Consider the following 16,340-nt stretch of genomic DNA (forward strand, 5'->3'; position numbering starts at 1 on the left):
AGCCAGATGACATCACCACCTCCACTGGCTTTGGTTAAATCCTGATTACCACTTGGGATTTGAGACTTTGTTATACTCCCTCCCTTTGTGTGTTCTTTCCTTCCCTACCTTCTTTCTTGTCTTTCCTATCCCTCTCCTTTTTTTCACCTGTCTAATAAGAGTCTGGATTAGTCAGCCAAGACTATAAGCATATGACAGAAAGAGGCAGCTAAATGTAATGCCCGAAACAGCTCAGTGCTGATAAAACTTTACCAGATCTCAAAGTGGCTGATAAGACCATATGCTGTGCCTGTGTTTTCCAGCACTGAGGTTGTGAGAGTCAACATCAGAAACAGAAGCTGCATTTTCTATCATTGCTGTTCTTCCCTTTCACGTGTGCTCCTCTTGTTTTGTCATCTAGGAAGCGGGATTGGTCTTTAACAGTAATAACAACAATTGTTCCAGCCTATCTTAACTAACTTTGTCTATTTTCCCCAGAAAGGATAGTTATTACCTACTAAGAGACTGTCAAACATGGTTTTTTTTTTCTTTCTAAAGACTCTAAAGCTGGAGAGAAAGGGAACAAGGAATGTTAAAATAAAAACTTTATTTATAATTTAATATTTTACATTTGAAATGCTTTAATTGTTTTCCCCTCCTTATCTGTATCATTAATCAAAGGCTAAAAGGATTTTTAATGGTGTGTTTGCCATGATACTAAGCAGGCTGAGGTCTCTGTATACCAAACCCCAAACCTTGCTTAAACTGTTTAATGTCAGTCAGTGACTGGATTATGTTAACACCTTTGACTCTTTGGGCCTATATTCCATCTAAATTAATATGACTGGTCCTTCTAATGGATTCTGTTATTGCAGGGGATAGGTTTTCTGTGAATTATTTTTCATTTTTATAAGGAAGAACGTCCCACTGTAATTTAGGGAGAAGATCTAAATACAAGTAGGTGATCAAATGATCTGACCAAATGTTCTAAACGAACTTAGCCATAGAAAAAGGAGAAGATCCCAATTAGTGTGATAAACATTTTAGCAGCTCAGTGTATTGTCCATCCCAGCATTACACAGGAAATATGATTTGGATTGAGGCAGTGACTTCATTAACAAACCAATCTTGAGTGCTAAAATACCTATGAAATGCTTACAGTAAAGGTTGCTGAAGAACAAAAAGTTCTAATGGAAAATCTTCAGCTGGTAAAATTGTCATTGCTCTATTGGACAATTTACACTGCCTTTTTATTTTAGAGTGAATCACTTGTGACTGTTCCATTTGCACCCAGGGAACAGTGCATTCCTTTCTAGGAATAAAGCTTTGTAGGTGTCTCTTGTTTATGAGCTATTGGGTGTGAGGAACTTCTATATATTTTCTAATTTACTAGAATAGCTTTTTAAACTCCAATAAGTTTCAGATACACAGTGTGCTGTGTTCTTTGAGCTTTTAAGTCTTCATGTGCATACATGAGTAAAATCATTACATATCTGAGAAGGGGAAGGGCATGAAATAGTGAAGTCTCTGTTGACATCAGGGAAAAAAATAATTATATCTGTGACAAACTAGCAGTACTTACAGTTCATTGACCAGTAGATATTAATAACAGTGAAGTGATAGTGTGAAGGAGATAAAATTAGTGATCAGGCATAGTGTGGGATCCTGACTTCATGCACTTACTTTATTATTTTGAAAGCATCTAAAGTGGTACTTTTATTGATAGTGCAAATGGAAAGATATGGTTCTTCCCCTGAAATCCTGACAATCTCCCTATAATATGCAAGATATGATGGTAATTAAAATCTAAGGAGGGAATGGAATGGTGAAATACAATGGTTACTGCAGTAAGGTCATGTGGTTATTAAGGTAGGTATGTGCAGATTCAATATTTATTTATTTTATTAGTATATAATATTATTGACTTACGGGTCTCTATTATTACAATACAGGTCCTTATACTGTGCCCATCCCTGTAGTTTATGACCGCAATCCACTAGTGCTTTATGCAGTGTGATGAACATCTGAAGTTTGACATATAGATGAGCTTAATTTGTTGGGGAATAGTCAACATGGTTTTTGTAAAGGGAAATCATGCCTCATCAATCTACTAGAATTCTCTGAGGGGGTCAACAAGCATGTGGACAAGGGGGATTCAGTGGATATAGTGTATTTAGATTTTCAGAAGGCCTTTGACAAGGTCCCTCACCAAAGGCTATTAAGCCAAGTAAGCAGTCATGGGATAATAGAGAAGGTTCTCTCATGGACTGGTAACTGATTAAAAGAGAGGAAACAAAGGATAGGAATAAATGGTCAGTTTTCAGAATGGAGAGAGGTAAATAGTGGTGTCCCCCAGGGGTCTGTACTGGGCCCAGTCCTATTTAACATATTCATAAATGATCTGGAAAAAGGGGTAAGCACTGAGGTGGTAAAATTTGCAGATGATACAAAACTACTCAAGGTAGTTAAGTTCCAGGCAGACTGCGAAGAGCTACAAAAGAATCTCTCAAAACTGAGTGACTGGCCAACAAAACGGCAGATGAAATTCAATGTTGATAAATGCAAAGTAATGCACACTAGAAAACATAATCCCAACTATACATACAAAATGATGGGATCTAAATTAGCTGTTACCACTCAAGAAAGAGATCTTGGAGTTACTGTGGATAGTTTTCTGAAACATCCACTCAATGTGCAGTGACAGTCAAAAATGTGAAAAGAATGTTGGGAATCATTAAGAAAGGGATAAATAATAAGACAAAAAATATCATATTGCCCCTATATAAATCCATGGTATGCCCACATCTTGAATATTGCATGCAGATGTGGTCACTCCATCTCAAAAAAGATATATTGGACTTGGAAAAGGTTCAGAAAAGGGCAACAAAAATGATTAGGGGTACGGAATGGCTGCCGCATGAGGAGAGATTAAAAAGAGTGAGAGTTTTCAGCTCGGAAAAGGGAGTAAGGGGGAATATGATAGAGGTCTATAACATCATGACTGGTGTGGAGAAAGTAAATAAGGAAGTGTTATTTACTCTTTCTCATAACACAAGAACTAGGGGCCACCAAATGAAATTAATAGCCAGCAGGTTTAAAACGAACAAAAGAAAGTATTTTTTCACACAATGCACAGTCAACCTGTGGAACTCCTTGCCAGAGGATGTTGTGAAGGCCAAGACTATAACAAGATTCAAAAAAGAACTAGATAAATTCATGGAGGCTATATCCTTCAATGGCTGTTAGCCAGGACGGGCAGGGATGGTGTCCCTAGCCTCTGTTTGCCAGAAGCTGGGAACGGATTGATGATTACTTGTTCTGTTCATTCCCTCTGGGGCACCTGGCATTGGCCACTGTCAGAAGACAGGATACTGGGCTAGATGGACCTTCTGATGAACATATATTTTCCATGGGAAAGAAAATATTGTATTTATTCAAAACTAATACTGCTTATAGTCAGCTATGCCAGAACTTGTCATGTAGCTTGTCAGCTGGTAATTTGTGCCATCTGGTGGCTGATTCAATGTACTTCAGACACAAAATATTCCTAATTTTCCACATTGTCCATTTTGTTTTATTGTGTAAACTAGCAAATCAGTATATACAATAATCAAGGAAGTTAGATCAACTGAGCTGAAAAGGTATTCAATATAGGCTTGATCCTCAAAAGTACTGAGAGTGCTCAAGGCCTGTTGACTTCACTGGCTTGAGGTGCTCCGTGCAATGAATGATTGGGCCCTGTGCCCTTAAATATGTTTTCATTTTGGTGCCTCTGGCTTACATAGGAGTAAGTGAATTATTTCTTCAGAAATGCTTTATTAGTACTAAAGGACCATTTCACAGGCCATAGATTGTAAGGCCAGAAGGGACCATTGTGACCTAGTCTGACCTCTTGCATAGCACAGGCATTGGGACTTCCCTGAATTAACCTGTTAGAACAAGAGCATAGCTTTAAAAATCATTCAGCCTTGATTTAAACACATCCAGTCATAGAGAATCCATCACAACCCTTGGTAAATTGTTCCAGTGGTTAATTAGCGTTCCTTTGTCAAAAGGGGAAAACTTGTTTGGACGAGCATACTTTTATTAACTACTTTCATTCTATTCTTTAACATTTCAAGAAGTAATTTGTGGCAGATTATTTCTAAATATCCACAAGTGTAAATTTGACTATTGGTATAAAGAAATGTATGCTAGTTTAGGAAATAGTTTGTAAAAGTGTAGTTCTGATAGGGTCAATACTTAGGGCTTGTCTACACTACAAAGTTGCAGCGCTGGTGAGGGGGTTACAGCGCTGCAACTTTGGAGGTGTACACACCTGCAGGGCATTACCAGCGCTGCAACTCCCTGTTTGCAGTGCTGGCCGTACACCCGGTCGAGCCTCGGGTGTAGAGGATCCAGCGCTGGATCACCAGCGCTGGTCATCAGGTGTAGACACTCACCAGCGTTTTTGTTGACCTCCGTGGCATAAGCAGGTATCCCAGCATACCTGAAGAAGCCTCTCTGGTAATCAAGCAAACTCCACTGCCCTGTGCTCACCTGACCCCTCCTTTAAATTCCCCCTGGAAATTTAAAAATCCCCTTCCTGTTTGCTCAGCCAGGTGTGGAGTGCAATTAATCTATCAATCACTCAGCGACCATGCCTCCACGCACCAAACGAGCCCCATCATGGACCAATGCAGAGCTGCAGGACCTCATTAGTGTTTGGGGAGAGGAGGCTGTGCAAACACAGCTGCGCTCCAGAAGGAGAAATTATGATACGTATGGGCAGATATTGCAGTCCTTGATGAGAAGGGGCCATGAACGGGACGCCTTGCAGTGCAGGGTAAAAATTAAAGAGCTGAGGAGTGCGTACTGCAAAGCCCGTGAGGGAAATCGCCGATCAGGAGCTGCCCCCACAACCTGCCGCTTTTACAAGGAGCTGGATGCCATGCTTGGGTGTGACCCCACTGCGAATCCTAGGAGCACGATGGAGAGTTCAGAGCAGGGAGCAGTGGGGGATGTTGTAGAGGACGGAGACAGTGAGGCTACTGGCGTGGCGGGAGACACCCCGGAGTCCCAGGACACATGCAGCCAGGATCTCTTCTCCAGCCCGGAGGAGGCTAGCCAGTCACAGCAGCTGGAAGCTGATGTAGAGGAGGAAGCTGAGGATCGTGCTCGGGGTAAGTAGATTTCTATGTTTTGGGAGAGGAGGATTTTGGTTATGGCTGCCTGCATGCATGCCTAAACGTGGAATAGCCCATTGATTTGATCTATCACGTCTCTGTAATCTGCCTCGGTAATCTCTTGAAATGTTTCTGCAAGAGCGTTTGCAATTTGCTTTCTCAAATTGATCGGGAGAGCCACCGTGGTCCCTGTCCCGGTCAGGCTAACTCGTCTGATCCACTGTGCAGCGAGGGGTGGGGGGACCATGGCTGCACACAGGCAAGCTGCATAGGGGCCAGGGCGGTATCCACATTCCTGTAGAAGACCCTCCCTCTCTTCCCAGGTAACACACAGCAGTGATATGTCTGGCAGAAGGAAACCCTGTTGAGAGTTTAGGGGTAATTGAGTGCAGGGCGCCAGATTCGCAGTTCCCTAGCCCATGGCGCTCTCTTTCCCTCCCCACCTCCTTCCCAGCACGTAGGCAGCCACGCGGTGCGCTCCCGTGTTTCCCACCCCCCCCTCCCAGCACGTAGGCAGCCCCGCGGTGTGCTCCCGTGTTTCCCACCCCCCCTCCCAGCATGTAGGCAGCCACGCGGTGTGCTCCGGTGTTCCCCGCCCCCCCCTCCAAGCAGGTATCCTTCCCCGCGTTGTGCTCTGGTGTTCCCCACCCCCCCTCAAAGCAGGCACCCAGCCCCACGGTGTGCTCTGGTGTTCCCCGACCCCCCCCCTCCAAGCAGGCACCCAGCCCCACGGTGTGCTCTGGTGTTCCCCGACCCCCATCCAAGCAGGCACCCAGCCCCACGGTGTGCTCCGGTGTTCCCCGACCCCCCCTCCAAGCAGGTATCCTTCCCCGCGTTGTGCTCTGCTGTTCCCCACCCCCCTCCAAGCAGGCACCCAGCCCCACGGTGTGCTCTGGTGTTCCCCGACCCCCCCCCTCCAAGCAGGCACCCAGCCCCGCGGTGTGCTCTGGTGTTCCTCGACCCTCATCCAAGCAGGCACCCAGCCCCGCTGTGTGCTCCGGTGTTCCCCGACCCCCCCCCCTCCAAGCAGGTATCCTTCCCCGCATTGTGCTCTGCTGTTCCCCGACCCCCCCCTCCAAGCAGGTATCCTTCCCCGCGTTGTGCTCTGCTGTTCCCCGACCCCCCTCCCAGCACGTAGGCAGCCACGCGGTGTGGTCTGGTGTTCCCCGACCCCCATCCAAGCAGGCATCCAGCACCGTGTTTCCACCCCGCCCCTCACCGTCAGGACAGCGTGAACGTGGACCAAAGAAACCCCCCCACCAAGCAGCTAGCTCACCACCTTCCTGTTCACTACTGTCCCTTCTTCAGGACACCAGCTACCCCCTGTACCCATTGCTGATAAACCCCAGTGACCCAGTGGTCAATTCCCACTCCCAAGGGGAAATCGGGGCAAAACCACTCACCCCATTTCTCGCCATGACTTAGCTTGCCTGCCCTCTCTGTGTTATGTGAGGTATGTGAGAAGGATGCTACCAAAAGTCTCAAAAGTCCTTCAAACTGTGATAATAAACAATGATGCCTCTGTGTATTACATGGTTCTATCTCTGTTTTCTAGGGACCTTGACTACTGCAGCCGTATCACCAGCCTCACGTAGGTTGCAGAACTTGAGACGGAATCCTAGGAAATCAAAAGAGGAATTGATCAAGTCTGTTATGAGCCACTACAACAGAGAAAGTAGGAATACAGAGGAATGGAGAGAGAAAACGTATGAATGGAGAAGCAGTGTACAGGACTGGAGAAAGACTGTACATGAATGGAGAAAGACTGTACACGAATGGAGGCAAACAGAAAACAGGAGAAAGGAATTGTCTGCCAAAAAAACCACAAAGCAGATGATAAGCCTCCTGTCTCGCCAAACTGAGTCTTTCGAGTCTCTTGTAGCCATGCAGACAAATATGTACCGTGGTAACCCAGGGCCCTCCCAAAGACCTCTTCCTTGTTCCCCAGTCTTTCCACAAAACAGCTTTCTCCAGCAGCCAGTTCCATATTATCCCCAGCTGCCCCCAACACCTATAAGATCACCTACCAGCCCTGATAACTATAATTCTTACCCTGTTCACTCCACCCCCACTGTTCTGCAGCATAGTAATGCTGAAGTGCAGCAGACAGGGAATATTGATCAAAATAGGACATATTAAAACCTGTAAATGTACAGTCCACCACCCCTACCCCCTTGCCTGTTATGTACTGTTTGTTGAATAAAGTTTTTTCTTTCTATTTCTTTCACTACGTTTTATTGTTGCTGGAAGTGGGAAATATTACACAGCAAGGTAAAGCAAAGCACATCAAATGCATCAAACATTACTGTTGGCTCTCAGCATCAAATTGCTCCCTTAAAGCATCCCTAATCCTTGAAGCCCTTTCCTGGGCCTCCCTATTAGCCCTGCTCTCTGGCTGAGCAAACTCATCCTCCAGGCGTCGAACCTCGGAGGTCCATTCCTCAATGAATCTTTCACCCTTCCCTTCACAAATATTATGGAGGGTGCAGCACGCGGATATAACTGCAGTGATGCTGCTTTCCATCAAATCTAGCTTCCCATAAAGACAGCACCAGCGAGCTTTCAAACGGCCAAAAGCACACTCCACAGTCATTCTGCACCGGCTCAGCCTGTAGTTGAACCGGTCCTTGCTCCTGTCAAGCTTCCCTGTATATGGTTTCATGAGCCATGGCATTAAGGGGTAAGCGGGGTCTCCAAGGATCACAGTGGGCATTTCCACGTCCCCTACTGTGATCTTGCGGTCTGGGAAAAAAGTCCCGGCCCTCAGCCTCCTGAACAGGGCACTGTTCCGAAATATGCGTGCATCGTGCACCTTTCCAGGCCATCCTGAGTAAATGTCAGTGAAACGCCCACAGTGATCCACAAGCGCTTGCAGAACCACGGAGAAATACCCCTTGCGATTAACATACTCTGATGCCAGGTGAGGTGGTGACAGAATAGGAATATGAGTCCCATCTATTGCCCCTCCACAGTTAGGGAACCCCATTTCTGCAAAGCCATCTGCAATGTCCTGCACGTTCCCAAGAGTCACGGTTCTTTTTAGCAGGGTGCGATTAATGGCCCTGCAAACTTGCATCAGCACCATTCCAACGGTGGACTTTCCCACTCCAAACTGGTTCGCCACCGATCGGTAGCTGTCTGGAGTTGCCAGCTTCCAGATTGCAATAGCCATCCGCTTCTCCACAAGCAGGGCCGCTCTAAATCTCGTGTCCCTGCACTGCAGGGTAGGGGTAAGCTCAGCACACAGTGCCATGAAAGTGGCTTTTCTCATCCGAAAGTTCTGCAGCCACTGCTCGTCATCCCAGGCTTGCAGGACGATTTGATCCCACCACTGAGTGCTGGTTTCCCGAGCCCAAACGCGCCGGTCCACGGAGCTGAGCACGTCTGTTACTGCCACAAGCAATGTACTGTCTTCACAGTGAGGCGATTCAATATCATCGTCTGACTCCTCACTCTCACTGTCACTCTCACTGTCGCTCTCACTCTCACTCTCATTTTGCAGCTGAAGGAATAGCTCCACTGCCAAGCGCGATGTGCTGGCAACATTCATCAATAAGGTCGTTAGCTGCTCAGGATCCATTTATAAAAAAAATCGCAGAATAAGCGCTGTACAATCACAATGCTGCCACACTGCTCCGAATGTGTACCAAAGCACCACGGGGCGTTGGAACAGGAACAGGAAGCGGAAAGACAATCACACTTCCTTCCCCTTCCCACAAGCCACAGCGCCGATATGGGACGAGGTGCTCTGTGGGATAGCCGCCCACAATGCACCACTCCCAACAGCGCTGCAGCGTGGCCACATCTAACATCACTTGCAGCGCTGGTTGCTGTAAGTGTGGCCACTCTGCAGCGCTGGCCCTATACAGCTGTACTAACACAGCTGTAACAACCAGCGCTGCAAAATTGCAGATGTAGACATACCCTTAGATATTATTGTTTGAAAGAATGATCTTTACCCTATTTGGTAGTTTTCATCTTATTTTGTTTCTCTTTGTTCCCTATCCTTCACAAATCCTAAGGAACTCTCTCTGAATCTGTGTATACATATCCTCCTGCCATATTTCCCCAACTGAAGTTTGGTCAGCGTACTTTGCAAGATTAGTTTCCAAGCAAATCTGTTGTCTTAGCTGTCTTAATTTATTGTATATCATTCAGGGGAAGGCACAACATTTTAACTTAGGTTTCATGCAGTTGTCCTGACACTGGACCAAAACTTACATATATACACCATTGGGGTAATGTTTAATATTGGGGTAACTTTGCTGCCTTCTGTACAGTTACGTGAGGAAAGACTCTGGCTCTTGGTGTTCAGGCAACAGTCTAGTGACTGTTCAAAAAGAAATACACAAAATGAGCCAAGGTGCTATTTTCCATAGCACCAGTTAATTCAAAACTAAGAGTAGATTTGTAACCTGTATCATCTACCAGATTTATACCCTGTATAGAATTTGCTTCTTTCTTCCTAGCAGCAATTTCCTCATTGCTGTTCCTTGTTATATCATAGCTTTACTGTTGTAACTACTCCTTCTCTGGGGTGCAGCAAAGCAATTCTAGGTTTCAGAGTAGCAGCCGTGTCAGTCTGTATCTGCAAAAAGAACAAGAGTACTCGTGGCACCTTAGAGACTAACACATTTGTTAGTCTCTAAGGTGTCACAAGTACTCCTGTTCTCAAAGCAATTCTGTCACTTCCAGCAGGTGCACTATGTGGCAGCATATTTTCTTGTTGAAATGAGCATGTGTTAGTTTATGGGGCCAGATGCTGGGTTGTGGCGGAGGAGCAGTGGGTGCATTTGAGGAGATAGGTGTGAATGTGGTTTAATGTCTCTACATTCTCTTGTTTCTGGGGTTGTTCAAGCATCTTCAGGCTGTTCTAATTTACACTGGCTGCCAACAGCCTCAGTGGCTGGTTTCACGTTGGTGTGCAGGGGAACCACAGCCACACTCACTTTTTCCTTGCAACAGCCCCTGTGGTGGCCTGAGGAACAGCAGGGTAGCAGAGGAGATGCTTCTCCATCATTTGATAATCCTCCGTAACCTGGGGAAATCCTGCTATACCAGCTAAAACAACTGTAAGGCTTTGCATATCTCTGTTAAGGTAAAGCAGCCCAAATGCCTTGGAGAATCAGACTTGTTATATTCATCATGCTTTCTTGGCACTGACTGCCAATGGAGCAATAGGTGGATTATAACCTTGCATGACGTATAGAACCCATGCACATCCCTGCATTTTACTACCCGCAAATAACTCCCTTAATGTTCATGATATTTACATCGATTTTTATTTTAAAAAATGATTTCAAATACATGATTATTTATTGAATGCTGTCGGTGCTTGGCATTATGGAAATACAAAGGAAGAAATTTAGAGGACCTGATATTCCTCGTTAATTCTAATTGTTTGCTGATGTAACACCAAACTTTAGACTGCAAGGCCTGAATCCACAAAGGGACTTATAGTTACAACCCTGAGCTGCAGACTTTGAGCTTTTCCCAAAATCAGTGGGATCCACAAAACTTGGGATAGGCATCTAACCTCCCAGTGGAATGCATGGGGAGAAACTGGTGCCTAAGATTGGGATCCACAAAAGCCAGCATGCTAGGCAGGGAGCTGCCTAAAGTAGCTAATGGAAGATGCCAACAAGAGGGGTGTGTCCTAAATCCCACCTATCTCCGGGAATTAGATGGCTTAGGTGCCTCAGCTGTTCTTGCAAGAAATGGCAGAGAAGGGGGTGATGTCTCCCTAGCATCTTTTAGCCCAGTGGTTAGAGCACTCACTCAGGATGTGGGAGGCTTCTGCCTGAGGGGGAGAAAGGATTTAAACAGGTGTCTCACAACTCTCAGAAGAGTGTTCTAACCATTGAGCTACAGGGTATTTTGATATCCTCAATCTCTCCTGCTGAAGTGTTTTACTGTTGATAAATACTTAGGAGTCATTGGGCCAAAGAGAGTGTGAGAATGACTCTGTATTCTTGTGGTTAGAGCACCCACATGGGAGACCCAGAGTCAGTCCCTCCTCCTGGTTTCTGAATGGAACCTAATCCAGCAGGCTTGTTCTGTGCAAGCCTACTGGAGTGGATGAGATAAGAGTTCGCCAATGTCATAAACAGATGGTTAAGGGTTAATGTCTCTTTTACCTATAAAGGGTTAACTAGCAGTAAACCTGGAACACCTAACCAGAGGACCAATCAGGAGACAAGATACTTTCAAATCTCGGTAGAGAGAAGCCTTTGTTTGTGCTTCTTGGGTATTTTTTTCTGTGTGTTCTCTCTGGGTTCTGAGAGGGGCCAGACATGTAAGCAGATTCCTCCAATCTTTCTGAAAAAAATCTCTTCTGTTCAAATTAGTAAGTACCAGTTAGAAAGGCGGTTTAGTCTTTTTGTTTGTTTTCTTTATTTGCAAATATGTATTTTGCTGGAAGGATTGTATTTGTGCTGGGGGGAGGACTCTCCCTAGTGTCTATAAGCTGAAAGACCCTGTAACATTTTCCAACTTGATTTTACAGAGACAATTTTTACTTTTTCTTTCTTTTATTAAAAGCTTTTCTTTTTAAAAGACCTGATTGATTTTTTCCTCCTTGTTAAGGCTCAAAGGAATTGAGTCTAAACTCACCAGGGAGTGATGGGGGGAAAGGAAGAGGGGGGAAGGGGGGGATAGTCAGTTCCTCCTTGTTTTAAGATCCAGGGGGTTTGGGTCTTGGGGTCCCCTGGGAAGGTTTTGGGGGGACCAGAGTGTACCAGGCACTGCAAGTCCTGGTTGGTGGCAGCCCTATCAGATCTAAGCTAGTAATTAAGCTTAGAGGAATTCATGCTGGTACCCCATCTTTTGGACGCTAAGGTTCAGAGTAGGGGTTCATACCATGACATGGTGGCAGCAGCGTGTGGGAAAGATAGAATCCAAAAGCCAGTAGGATTATTTTTTTTTCTTTTCTCTCTGCTAGCTGTTTATAAGCAGGGAGAAGGGGGTTTTTAAAAGCAAAGCTGAAAGCAGGCTACAGGAGATTGCTTTTAAAAGCAAAAGTCTGCAAATTTTTTTCCGCTCTTTCTTCTGAGTACTCTGAAGGCAGAAGTGTTAAGTCTAACGAGAGTCTTTTGTTAAACAAAGGGACTCCAGCTGTGAATCAGCGTACACCAACAAACCACATTTGCAAATGAAAGAGTTTTTTTTTCTAACTCTGTCCAGTAAAGGCTAGTTAGAAAGAGTTAAAAAAGACTCTGTTTCTAAGCAACCCTAAGGAGACAACAGAGAAGCAGCATTTCAGGCAGTAAACAGCAGAGGGCACACCCAGCCTAAGAAAGCAGGAACCATGAGTTCAAAGGAAAGACTTAAGCAGGAACGGGCAAGGCTACAAGCTATAGAGAAAGACAATGAACACAGGAGACGGATAGAACTAATTAATGCAGAAATAGCCAAGGAAGAGGCAGCCCACAAAAGAGAACAAGCAGCCAAAGAGGCGGCCCACAAAAGAGAACAAGAAGACAAAGAGGCGGCCCACAAAAGAGAGCAAGAAGACAAAGAGGCAGCCCACAGAAGACAGATAGAACTCCAGAGGGAGGTCCACCAGCAGGCCCTGGCATTAGAACAGGCTAAGCAGAAGAACACAGCCGATCTTAGCAACCCTTCGCCAGTTATTGTTCCACATCCCAAGAAATTTCCCACCTACAAGGCAGGTGATGACACTGAGGCTTTCTTAGAAAATTTTGAAAGGACCTGCCATGGGTACAGCATCTCTGAAGACCAGTACATGTTAGAGCTGAGGCCACTGCTCAGTGGACCCTTAGCAGAGGTGGCGGCTGAAATGCCTAAGGAAAACATGAATGATTATAAACTTTTTCAAACCAAGGCCAGAATCAGAACGGGGCTAACCCCTGAGCATGCCTGTTGGCGGTTCAGAGCCCTAAGGTGGAAACCAGATGTGTCATTCACCCGACACGCCTACCACATTGGGAAAAATTATGATACCTGGATATCAGGAGCCAAGGTTAAATCTCTGGACGACATGCACCTCCTAATACAATTGGAGCAGTTCTTAGAGGGTGTTCTTGAGGAAATAGAAAGGTACATCCTAGATGGGAAGCCCAAAACTGTAACTGAGGCGGGGGAGATTGGAGCCAGATGGGTGGAAGTGACAGAAAAGAAAAAAGCTACCATCAAGGGGAGCGAATACCACAGGGGGCACACCGACAATAAACCCTATACCTGAGGGCAACCCAAGACCCCACCTACTACCCAAGGAAACCCGCAGAACCCCTATTCTCCCACCTCACCAGTCTCCAGTAACCCACCTCGGCCCAGTGACCAGTCAGCTGGAAGATGCTTTAAATGTAATGAACTGGGACATATAAAGGCCAACTGCCCCAAGAACCCCAACCGAGTGCAGTTCATTACACCACCATCACACCAAAGATCCCCAGGCCCAGATGCCTCTCAAATACCCTCGGAGCGAAGGGAAATTTTGAGAGTGGGCGGAAAGAAGGTTATCGCATGGAGAGACACGGGGGCACAAGTGTCAGCTATCCACCAATCCTTAGTGGACCCCAAATTCATCAACCCAAAGGCCCAAGTGACAATTTACTCCTTCATGCCACAAGCTGTAGACTTGCCTACAGCTGAACTGCCTGTCCAGTACAAAGGCTAGTCAGGAATGTGGACTTTTGCAGTCTATGACAATTATTCCATCCCCATGCTACTGGGGGAAGACTTGGCCAACCAGGTAAAGTGGGCCAAGAGGGTGGGAATGGTTACACGTAGCCAAACCAGGCAAGCTTCCAGACCCATTCCTGTTCCTGAACCGTCCACAAGGGTCCCGTCTGTGTTACCAGAGACCCAGACAGAGGTGGTGGACCTGGATACCCTGCCAACGACTGCAACAGCCACAGTGCCTCCAGTCCCAGACCAGAAACTGGAAAAGCAATGAACACCAGAACCATTGCCAGCACTAACGCTAGCGCTTGCAAACCCATCTTCAACCCCAACGCCAGAGGGCGCCAGAGGCCCTGAATTGGCAGAAGCAGCAGACAACCACACCCAAGTGGCTCAGCCAGAGCCTGAAATACCACGTGGTGCACCAGCGGTTAGCGGTTCACCAGCAACGGAAACAACCCCATCACCTACATCGTTTCCAGAGGGACCAAGCCCAAGTCGCCAGTCTAAGGAAGAACTGGTGTCTCCAGCCTCAAGGGAACAGTTCCAGACTGAGCAGGAAGCAGATGACAGCCTTCAGAAAGCTTGGGCAGCAGCACGGAGCACCCCACCACCTCTCAGCTCTTCTAACCAATCCCGGTTTGTTATAAAACAAGGACTTTTATACAAGGAGACTCTTTCTGGTGGACACCAGGAAGACTGGCATCCGCAAAAACAGTTGGTGGTTCCAACTAAGCTCTTAAGCATAGCCCATGATCATCCCAGTGGCCATGCTGGGGTGAACAGAACCAAAGACAGGTTGGGGAAGTCCTTCCACTGGGAGGGGATGGGCAAAGACTTTGCCAAGTATGTCCGGTCTTGTGAGGTGTGCCAAAGAGTGGGAAAGCCCTATGACCAGGTCAAGGCTCCTCTCCAGCCACTCCCCATAATTGAGGTCCCATTTCAGCAAGTAGCTGTGGATATTGTGGGTCCTTTCCCAAAAAAGACCCCCCAGAGGAAAGCAGTACATACTGACTTTCGTGGACTTTGCTACCCGATGGCCGGAAGCAGTAGCTCTAGGAAACACCAGGGCTAAAACTGTGTGCCAGGCCCTAACAGACATTTTTGCCAGAATAGGTTGGCCCTCCAACATCCTTACAGATTCAGGGACAAATTTCCTGGCAGGGACCATGAAAGAACTGTGGGAAGCTCATGGGGTGAATCACTTGATTGCCACCCCTTACCACCATTCAACCAATGGCCTGGTGGAAAGGTTTAATGGAACTTTGGGGGCCATGATACGTAAATTCATGAATGAACACTCCAATGACTGGGACTTAGTGTTGCAGCAGTTGCTTTGCCTACAGGGTTGTACCACATCCCAGTTTAGAGTTTTCACCGTTTGAACTTGTGGATGGCCACGAGGTTAAGGGGCCATTACAGTTGGTGAAGCAGCAATGGGAGGGGTTTACGCCTTCTCCAGGAACTAACATTCTGGACTTTGCAAGCAACCTACAAAGCACCCTCCGACACTCTTTAGCCCTTGCTAAAGAAAACCTAAAGGATGCTCAAAAAGAGCAAAAGGCCTGGTATGATAGACATACCAGAGAACGTTCCTTCAAGGTAGGAGACCAGGTTATGGTCTTGAAGGTGCAACAGGCCCATAAGACGGAAGCATCATGGGAAGGGCCATTCACGGCCCAAGAGCGCCTGGGAGCTGTTAACTGCCTCATAGCATTTCCCAATTCCTCCCTCAAGCCCAGAGGGTACCATGTTAATTCTCTCAAGCCCTTTTATTTCAGGGACGTACAGGTTTGTTAGTTTACAGCCCAGGGAAGAGATGACGCTGAGTGGCCCGAAGGTGTCTACTATGAAGGAAAAAGTGACGGTGGCATGGAAGAGGTGAATCTCTCCACAACCCTGGAACATCTACAGCGGCAACAAATCAAGGAGCTGTGCACTAGCTTCGCCCCATTGTTCTCAGCCACCCCAGGACGGACTGAACGGGCATACCACTCCATTGACACAGGTAATGCTCACCCAATTAGAACCCCACCCTACCGGGTGTCTCCTCATGCCCAAGCTGCTATAGAACGGGAGATCCAAAACATGCTCCAGATTGGTATAATCCGCTCATCTACCAGTGCATGGGCATCTCCAGTGGTTCTGGTACCCAAACCAGATGGGGAAATACGCTTTTGCGTGGACTACCATAAGCTAAATGCGGTAACTCGTCTGGACAACTATTCAATGCCACGCACCGATGAGCTATTGGAGAAGTTGAGACGTGCCCAATTCATATCTACAATAGACTTAACCAAGGGGTACTGACCAGTACCGCTAGTTGAACCTGCCAAGGAAAGGTCAGCATTCATCACCCACGCAGGGGTGTAAGAATTTAATGTGCTTCCTTTCGGGCTGCAAAATGCACCCGCCACCTTCCAAAGGCTGGTAGATGGTCTACTAGCAGGATTGGGAGAATATGCAGTTGCCTACCTCAATGATGTGACCATTTTTTCTGATTCATGGCCTGAACACCTAGAACACCTGGAAAAAGTCTTTGAACGCATCAGG

The 16,340-nt window shown here is 46.5% G+C and overlaps 1 protein-coding gene across 1 annotated transcript; it reads left to right on the forward strand.

The window, feature by feature from the left end:
• The first annotated feature begins 4,571 nt into the window (after positions 1-4,571).
• LOC127046582 (zinc finger and SCAN domain-containing protein 20-like) lies at positions 4,572-9,533 on the forward strand. Its single transcript, XM_050943753.1, has 3 exons — positions 4,572-5,141; positions 6,700-6,850; positions 9,425-9,533. The coding sequence occupies exons 1-3, from the start codon at positions 4,619-4,621 to the stop codon at positions 9,531-9,533; spliced, it is 783 nt and encodes a 260-aa protein (XP_050799710.1). The 5' UTR covers positions 4,572-4,618.
• Positions 9,534-16,340: the final 6,807 nt, after the last annotated feature.

The sequence above is a fragment of the Gopherus flavomarginatus genome, chromosome 3 (genome assembly GCF_025201925.1).
Source record: "Gopherus flavomarginatus isolate rGopFla2 chromosome 3, rGopFla2.mat.asm, whole genome shotgun sequence".
Classification (NCBI taxonomy): Eukaryota; Metazoa; Chordata; order Testudines; family Testudinidae; genus Gopherus; species Gopherus flavomarginatus.

Excerpts from the sequence above, each read along its gene's own strand:
- LOC127046582 (XM_050943753.1), top strand. The coding sequence starts at position 4,619 with ATGCCTCCACGCACCAAACGAGCCCCATCATGGACCAATGCAGAGCTG. Across the intron at positions 5,142-6,699 it reads AGCTGAGGATCGTGCTCGGG|GGACCTTGACTACTGCAGCC; the intron begins GTAAGTAGATTT and ends TCTGTTTTCTAG. Across the intron at positions 6,851-9,424 it reads GAGGAATGGAGAGAGAAAAC|TTACGTGAGGAAAGACTCTG; the intron begins GTATGAATGGAG and ends CCTTCTGTACAG.